Genomic DNA, 9,560 nt, shown 5'->3' on the forward strand with positions numbered 1-9,560 from the left:
TTAAGTTCAGCACAGCAGAATTAGACTGCATAATGACAAAAATCTATCTTTCGAAGAATCAAACACTGAAGGCTTTAAAGGTGGCTGTAAATAGTTTGTAGTTGGATCCTTGATTGATGTAGTACATGGAAAAGTTTGACAGAGTCATGCGTGCCGATTGAGCAGCCCGGTCTCACGGCAGTTCATGTAAATGTCACGTTATTTTTAATCTATTGATACGTGTTCACGGGGACGTTTTTCTCTATTTTTACGTGGTGGCCAGCACGAAAATGTGAAGTAATGTATTTCAATGGGAAGCATATTTTGTGGTCACAGCACAAAAATGGTAGGGAGTAGTATAAAAAGCTGAAAATCCATGTAGGGACGTTGGCCGGGGTGGTGGATGGGTCAAACAACACAGGACTTTCACCCGGGTGAGCGGGGATCGCGTCCCGCGTGTGGCGTTTTGTTTCCCGTAGTCTTCCTAATCACAACCGTCCCGTTATTGTCGTGTGGCCGTCCCCCGGCGTGTGAGGCGCCCTTTCCCTGTAGTGTTTTTTCCTAAACCCAACTTTCGCCATCCCGTTATTGTCGCGCGGCCGTCTCCCGCCGTGTGAGGCGTCCTTTTCGGCTGTCTCCCGGCGTAGCGTCTTTTCCCCGTACTCGCGTCCCCAGCGGCTGCCTCCCAGCATATGGGGCGTCCTTTTTGGCCTTCTCCCGCCGTGTGAGGCGTCCTTTCCCCGTAAGGTATTTCATGCTGGCCACCACGTAAAAGATGAGAAAAACGTCCCCGTGAACAATCAATAGATTAAAAATAACGTGACATTTACACGAACTGCCGTGAGACTGGGTTGGATTGAGATGCAAGCTGTGAATTTATTTATAATTTATTTAATTCAAGCTGACCAAACTTTCTTCGGCAGCCTTGTGAGCCTACAAAGGCTGATTGTTCAGTACTCAAACGACTGTGGATGGGGTATCATTTTAAACAGCACTTTCTACTGTATGATGTAAGTTCTAACGTGAAAGCAATACAGCATAATATCGATGTACTGTGCAAGCACAGATCATGTGTCGTCGCTTCTTTTCAGACGTTCACTTTTCCACATCTATTGCAAAGAAGCAGCAGTTCTGCCTTTTGAATAAAGTCATTGGACTGTGCCGAGGGGAAAGTGAGCAGTCAGTCAAACCCACTCTAGTGGTCTAATAACAAAAGCAAAAGTTACTATCCTGCGAGGCTAAGATTATAAATCATCTGATTTGTGGTGACAACGCAGAGTGGGAAAACTCCAAACATAAGCAAACGCTGAGACGGTGCTGAGGGAAGCTGTACGGCACAAAAGACACTATACAGGATCATAATGCATGTGAAGACACAGCAGTGAAACAACAGTATCCCTATACTGAAACCTGCAGATAATCTATCTCTCTCCTCACTGGAACGACATAGTAGCATTGTCCTCTATCTGATAACCCAATTATCTCCCTTGCACTGACTCAGATAGAAATCGCTGTCGGCGCAAACGCATTTAGGATGATAATCAACAATGCTCATAAATAACCGCAACCGGAAAAGGTAATAAGAATTAGATGAAGGGTACTCTTACTTGCTACTGTTAATCGAAATGTACTCTGTACTGTAGCGGCCCCGCTGTTTCTGTTCCCTCCATTATTAGTGCATCCCCTGACCTCAGTCCAGACACACGTTTACACACACGGGACTGGATTAGTAGGCGGTTGTTCCTGGTATGACCCTCGACCTACAGTACAAATCCTATTGAAAATGATCGCACTGTCACACTGTCCTAGATACAACACAGCCGCCATACAGGTTAGCTGCTGAATTGTGTTTGTGACGGCGTTTTTGTTTCTGAGAGAGAGTGTGTTTTTGTGCAGGCAAATCCACAAACTAGGAGCAAAAATTTGTGCAATGTTCTTTTTAGGTCTTGTTGTGTCTTTGTTGGCGTTGAGCGTTGGGTCAAAAAGCTGCATGTTGCTGTTCATCAGTCTGCTCTGACCTCTCCGAGGCCATTAGGATTAGCTAGAGTAGAGGTGATAAATACTGTAATATAGGCTGGAAGATTTTTTATTTATTTTTTTATCCCCATGAGAGACTTACGCGCTAGGTTATGTTTAAGCCCTTTGTGTGCCCTGTCCTCCTCATCCCACTCTGCCTCCTGCTACTACTCTGCCCCGGCCCACTACATCTATGCCAGGATACAAACACCCGAAAACACACTCACACACACACACACACACGCATATACACACTCAGATCCTTGCCAACTGCTGCGGCAGGTGGCCCGCACTGCTAAGCCCCTCCAGCAATTATCCTCGCTGGGATCCTGTCTCCACGACAACAGCCACCACGATGCCTCTGCAATGAGTGACTGTCTTGTTTTCACTTGCGGGATAACAATGTGATTATAAACAGTCATTTATAACTCCTCAAGTGCTAAAGTTTTCCTCGTGTTAGGGCTACGAGGACTGATTGTGAGTGAGCTCTCGTTTGAAAAAACAAAAACAGAATTAAAGCATGATGAAATTTGTGCTCTGCATGCCCTTCCCCCTCTCTCCCCTCACTTATATGTCCATTTCTGCCACCACCACCGCCCCCCTCCCCCCAAAAGTAACGCCTTGCCTTCTCTCTCCTCTTGTCTTTATTTCTTCCTCCACTTATAGAAGTTTCTAAGTTATATTGCCAGCAGGGGGAATAAAGGTAGGGATACACACTCGGAGAACACAATTTATTTTGTTTTCGAGAAACATCGAATGAAATGACCCTCCTATTAAAAAGGCCACAGAGGGGAAGAGAAAGGGATATTGCTTTTTCACTTATAACGTTAATCTTTTATTCTGTTGGAGGTTTTTCCATCATACTGGTTCTTGTTACCCTGAGTGAAGATGGTGTGAGTGTTGCCTGAAAAATGTGTCCATACAGGAGTATGTACTGTATGTATATAAGTGAAGAACACGTATAGAATTACAAATCCTTTTAGTTTGATTACCTAAAAAGCGGTGATTATTCACTCGCTGTAAAATGTTTCACGAAACAGCAGTCGGCAAGTGTAAATGTGTCTTAGGTGTGTGTGTTTGCGTGGGTGGGTGTTTTGTGTGTGTTTGCGTGCGTGGGTGGGTGGTGTGTGTGTGTGTGTGTGTGTGTGTGTGTGTGTGTGTGACTGCATGCAAGCAGAAGTCAATGTTTATTGTAGGCATGTGTGACTGTGCTGGGGGGAGGAGAGAAGAAGGACAGAGCAGGGCCACCATGCTGCTCTACAGTCGGACAAGTTATGTTAGGAACTTATCTTAGCTTACAGTAGATACAGTGCACTGAAATAACTTTTTGTCATTGAGTGCACTGAGGTGAATTCACGTAAAAGCCATTATATTTTACTGATGTCTGTTATTCAATTTAAACCAGTCACAAAGGAGGAGATGTAGATAAAGGAAGGCAGACGGGCTGGAAAAGGATTTTATGCTTTGAGACAAATGACGTGGATTGCGCAACAGAGATCTCTATATTATACTTCCTGTGTTTCAGAAAGAGTACTCTACTGATTAAGCAACTCCTGTAACATGGTTGTACTCATGTCCGACAGTTATTATTTTTTTTTAAAGGAATTAAAAAATCAAGCAGCAGAACCAGAGATATTTTACTCCACACATTCTTATTCTTTGTCGAAACTTGGCGCCTACATTACCCACAATACAAAATGAGCACCTACAGTTAAATTAGAGCTGTGGGTGTGTTATGCTAATGTAGCCTTGATCCGCTAGCCTCGAGCAAAGATGAGGAGCGGGCTACAGAGGTCTGGTAACCTCACTTTTTTCTAACTCCACACTAGGGCTGGACGATATAAGGAAAATATGCGATATGTGATGACATTGTTGAATATCGCGATAACGATATTACTTGCGATAAATAAACAGATATTAAAGTTTACTCAGTTCTGCATTTCTGCTACTTTTGGTATTCTGCTAAAATACACCGTATTGCTTGTTGAATTTAAAACAAGTGAAAGGAAATCATTACAATATTCTTTTATTAAACAAATTGAACATTGATTTGAATATAAAAGGCACCACTATAAAAAGAGTTACATTATAAAGTGCAGTTTTCTACTGATGTTTTCTTTCAACTAACACAAGAAAATCTGTGAAAGTGTTTTTCGCAATATGTCGCAGCCTTTCATGATATGTATATTGCGCCAGTTGATTTTGCGATGACGATTAAAAAAAAACAATATATTGTGCAGCCTTACTCCACACCCAGATTTGTTTTTTAGGCTTTACCCAACTTTTTCACATATGCAGTAGTATTCCCGAAGACCTGTAAACACACTTTGATGTGTAAAATCAGTGTACTTCCCCTTTAATTGCTGTGTTAGGGAAATCATCTCAGAAACTTCTGACTGAGTCAGAGTCTGACTGAGAGTAAACACAAAGTATCTCCTGAGAGACTCCTGCTCCTCGCCAAGATAAAGATTGTATTAGTTATAGTCCATCATTTTACCTGTGCAAATTCTGGGAACGAGGACTACGGAAACAACAATCTTAACAGTGGCGGAGAGTGTGAGTCTACAGCTTTCCAAACATTCAACAGAATGTCCAGGGGAGTTTTTTTCTGTGTCTGTATTTTTTAGATAGATTCTGTTGCATTGAAGTTTTGTTGGAAAGCTAAGAGGCTCGCGCTTCCTTGCACTTGTCTGTATTTCACAAAACTCTACAGTTGAGGTGGTAAGTAAAATGTTATCGCGAACAATAATCATAAGGGACACAAATATATGCTAATCACTGGCTACCCATCAACTTTAGAATCCAATTTAAGACCCTGTTGATTGCCTTCAAGGCTCTTAATGGTCAAGCACCATCTTATATCACAGATCTTATTCAAAGGCACTCAGCCCCGAGGTCTCTTAGATCTGAGGAGAAATCTCTCCTCTATGTCCCCCGATCTCGACTCAAACTAAAAGGTGACAGAGCCTTTGCTGTTGCTGCTCCACAGCGCACCTTTAGGTAGATGTGCTCCCTACTTTTTACTCTCTGGCCTTTTTAACACACTAATCGCTCATTCTGTTATGTCTATAATTCTGTATTTTAAATTGCTGCTTGTTGTTGTTGGTGGGATACTTTTTTGTGTTTAGTTTCTTTAGTTTTATTTTTACATTTCAATGTTTTTATACAGCACCTTGGTGCTTCTTTGCACAGCACTTTGGTCAGCTTAAGATGTGTTTTAAATGTGCTCTAAAAATACACTTTACTTAATTACTTACTAATAACAACCAGGTGCAAATTTCCCTTTGAATTATCACTCAAATACTGTGGTCAGTCTATCTCTCACACAGGTACAAACACAGAAACACCGGCTCTGTAGCTTTCATACTTATGGTCGCTCCTCTCCAGACAGCCATCAGTCCTGAGATCCTGATGGGCGAGACTAGGCACTTTGCTACGTTCACCTCCGGCTGTCTAAGCCTCTGTGGCCAATCCCTCTTAGTATCACCTCAGTCAGGGATAAATCTCACTTATAACTATCCTCCCGTTCTGCCAACACATCTAAACACTCTTTGATCACTTTTAACTGTGTCCTAATGGGGAGCAAGCCATGCCATTACACCCTCCCCCACTTCCCTTGTTCGTACAGTCACTCTCTTTGTCGCTCTGTTTAGCTGTCTGTTTCTTTCTCTCTGTTTCCCATCATTAATTATGCCCTGCACTGTCAAACCTGCTCATGCTGCGCCCAAATTCCGTTCTGAGGGTGTATTATTAGGACACTGGCCACCTGGGCTAGCTTTAACCCCAGGGAGGTGCATCAGGGATGGTCCATTGCTGGGTGTGCATGGCCCATTTGCATGGCCTCAATGGCCCACTGCTGGGCAGGGCAGGCCAGTCGGGCCTGGCAGGTCTTCACTGGGCAGGGAGTATGCAGTATGGCCATAGGCCCAGTCTGGGAAGCACGGATCCACGCTACCAGCTGCCCTCCCCTTCCTGCATGCTCCTCTTCCGCTGCTGCGCGGCTTCTCTCTCTTCTCATGTCTATTTTTAGAGCTGGCTGATTTCTACCTTCTAAAACGGGCAAATGTGTTGTGGAACAGGAAGGCGTGTTCTTTTTTTGTCTTTCTTAGACATACTACCGTGCGCTGTCGGCCAACTCGTGCACACGTTTCACATATCCCTGCTGGTGTCACAGCACAGTGTACATGTACATTCCTGTACACATGCATGCATCCCATTTGCATTCGGCTGATCTCTGCTCTCGGGACCCAAGGGAGATGGTTGATTGAAGGTTTTGGTTCAAAACCAAAAAGCAAAATAACAAAGAACAGCACACCGAGACCTTTGTGAATGCAGCATTTTTATATCGACACTGTGTGTACTACTGTGGAACTGTGGTCGGATTTCATCTTTCTGCCTAGCTAAGCTTGGATCTTCCCTCTCCCTCATCGTTAGATATCCCCCTCTGCAACACACTGCCTCACCCCTCTAAAATCTACTTACTTCATCATCCTCAACTGCAAGCTAAGACTCTATAGAAGCTGTATCATCCAGAGAAACTACAAAGAAAGTGTATATTGCACTAGTGACAGTAGCATCTTTGTCAAAGTGCTGGAAGCCCGTCATGTTGAAAGAAGCCAACATGCTGGCCTTTTTGGCTGAGGAGGAAGGATGCTGCATTCCCAGGGAACAAGAGAGATAAATAGAGTGGAAAAATGCATCCCTATGGAGATGGAGGGACCAAAAGCTACTGTAAACCTGTGAAAGCAGGGAAAGCTACAGTATGCCTTAACATCAAAACCCCAAAAGTGAACACTCCATAGTTTTTAGGAAGGGGGGGGGGGTATTTTGCATCTTCCGCAGTATATCTCAAGTCTTATTAAGGATGAGCAGCTCTGTGCAATGGGTGATGCAGTCTTTTTTTTTTCCAGTGCCCCGACTTTCCCTTGACTTGTGGGATTGCTGAATGAGTGAATGTAAATGTACACCAATTAGATAAGAAACTGGCTTTTCTGTAAAGCTGCCAAATCCAGGGGCAAGAGGACGAGAAAAAAAATGCTGCTTGCCTGAAAATAAATTATCTGTATACCAATAACCGTCAACTAATACGCCATTGGTGGGTCCAAAAGAAAGACGGAGGTGTAATGGCTTAGATTCCCTGCTGGAGTGCATCCTCTGTTAGAAGTAAATACTATGTAATGATTCTCAACCCAAAATGCAGAGATTTTTTGTTTGATAAATGGAAAAAATATGCATTATTACCATTGCTTATTACCATTACTATTTATTTATTGCCAGAAAAGCTACTTTTTTGCACATAGGACCCCAAATAGACATACTGTATATCGTCAAAAAGTCAAATACTTATCTAGTGATAATATTAAACCCGTATCTGCTCTCTCATTATGTAGGAATTTGGTCTGACATCCCTTACTTCTCAAGTAAACTTTCATCTCACAGCCTCCTAACTCTCTTAATCCCCAGCTAGTGCACTAAGGGGCCTGGTTCTATCCTACAGCCACAGATGACTTGAGATGAACCGGAACTTTCTACTATAAAATCCCCGTCCGATGTAAAAGTGCTGACTAAGACCAGATTCCTTCCCGTACCGCCCTCTGTCCCTCTCTTTCTTTCTCTCTCATCGGCCTAGCAGCACACTGTGGATACTTGGGATGGAGCGATGCTGGCCAACCCTTGCAGGGAAGCCCATTAAGGAACCCATCAATATTTCAACATTGCTCACTCAGAAACATAGTTATAGAAGTTTCCAGGCCAGGGCCATTAGGGGGCAGACGTCAATACGTTATGGCAGCGAGCATCGCTCTTCACGTCTCCCCTTTGCCTCTGTCCGTCTCCTGTCTCAAGAGAAAGTCATCTGAGAGGCTTACTCAAGACGACTGTGGTTTCCGCTCCTTCTACATTAAACAAATCATTAACCATTACGTATCCAATAAGCACAATATCCTTTCCTGCTCCTGTCAAATGACCCCAAGTACTGTTGTCAGTCTGAGAGGAAGGGAGGGAGAAAGGGGGGGTGGAGGGTTGTTTGTAAAATCTGTCTTCAGGTAACAAATCTCCAGTTACACAGAATACAAACGCCTAATTACCGGGCATGACATGATTGTGTAATGTGATGCAGAAGGGCTTAAACACTCTCCAGAAACACTTGTTGTGAGATCTTGACTCATGGCTGTTGAGACAGGTCTGCCACCTTCAATATGGCCAACTCATTGAGTGGACAGTCGGTGGCAGCGGGGCGATTATTAAGAGGATGAACTTGCAGTCTCACACACACACACACACACAGTGAGTCAAATCTTGTGAGTCAAACATTCCTCTAAAAAGGCAGTGGGGAAGTTTAATTGCAGTCTTCTTAGGATTACAATGATTTTATAACCCTTATTTCAAATTATTACCCATACATTAGCAGGGATGGGAACTAGCCTGCAGGCCAAAGTGTGTTAAATATTGCTGTGCAGACATTTTAACGAGTTTTCCTGCAGCTCACCCTTTAGTGTCCTTGGAACTAAAAAGGTCCAACTATATTCATTTTACCAGAGGGAATGTGAGGTCCTCTAGAAGCAAATCAAACCGGATCCCGGGCTGCCAAGTCCATACTAATGTAAACAACACCTCCCGACCTCTCTGAGGGAGGTCGAGCCATGCCATGTCATTGCACTTATGTCATCCCTTTTATGTCCCTATAGCTTTTATAGTGTGACTCCTGCTCTCACTTTAATTCGACCTTGTTTTCTTCTGTCACTACTTTTCACTGTTGTCACTATTCAGCTTAATTGCATAACCCTGTGACTTTGTTGATTTCCAGAATAATAGTTTTCAACTGTTAACACTTAAAACTATATTTTAATGAAAACCAACCAAGGTGTTCTGCAAGTATGGAGCATGTGTTTGTACTGTGTTCGCTCTTTACTCTTTCAAATATACATTAGTTTATACTTTTTAAAGTTATTAGTCAAGGTGTAAAATATGCTGTACAAGTCCCGACTTAAACTCACCAGAGTGCAGAACCTCTCGGGCGGGTTTCCACAAGTGATTCCGGGCGGATCCACCTTGATCCGCATGTAGTCTTTCATGGACGTGCTCTTCGGCTGGCACGCGTACTGCTCCCACACCGAGCCCTCATCCGTGCTCACCAGGGACTTGCACAGTTCGTACTGGCCCAGCGTGGAGGCCAAGCAGCGCAGCAACAGCAGAAACACGGCTTGGAGGAGCATGGCAGGCGGTGGGGTGTTTGGTGCGGGGTCCGGCACAGGGTGAGGGGGGCCACTGAGCTCAGAGGAGAGGTGAAGCGCATGGAGCGGTGATCATAAGTAAATAGTGAACATCCCTAGCGCCATACTGCTGTATTGTGAAAGGAGAGGTGCAGGTAAGTTGACACAACTTGCCCCCAGGCTTATAAAATCTTCCGCTCAGTGTCTCTTCACAGATGTTGACGGTCCCCACACAGCCGAAAGAGGGGCACTTTCTTGTTTTGACGGCTGACTTCCTGAGGAAGATGCGAGGTGGGTGGAGAGGCGGATAATGTTACAGAGATTAATCTCAGCATACACTTTAACCATAGTGTT

The 9,560-nt window shown here is 43.9% G+C and overlaps 1 protein-coding gene across 1 annotated transcript in view; it reads right to left on the reverse strand.

The window, feature by feature from the left end:
- The window catches only part of ntng2b (netrin g2b), a 72,617-nt gene extending 63,328 nt beyond the window's left edge, over nt 1-9,289 (reverse strand). The window contains 2 exon segments of the mRNA XM_078271576.1: nt 8,991-9,259; nt 9,262-9,289. Coding sequence (XP_078127702.1) covers nt 8,991-9,259; nt 9,262-9,289 — 297 coding nt within the window.
- Between the last annotated feature and the right edge of the window lie 271 nt (nt 9,290-9,560).

The sequence above is a fragment of the Sander vitreus genome, chromosome 16 (assembly GCF_031162955.1).
Source record: "Sander vitreus isolate 19-12246 chromosome 16, sanVit1, whole genome shotgun sequence".
Lineage (NCBI taxonomy): Eukaryota > Metazoa > Chordata > Actinopteri > Perciformes > Percidae > Sander > Sander vitreus.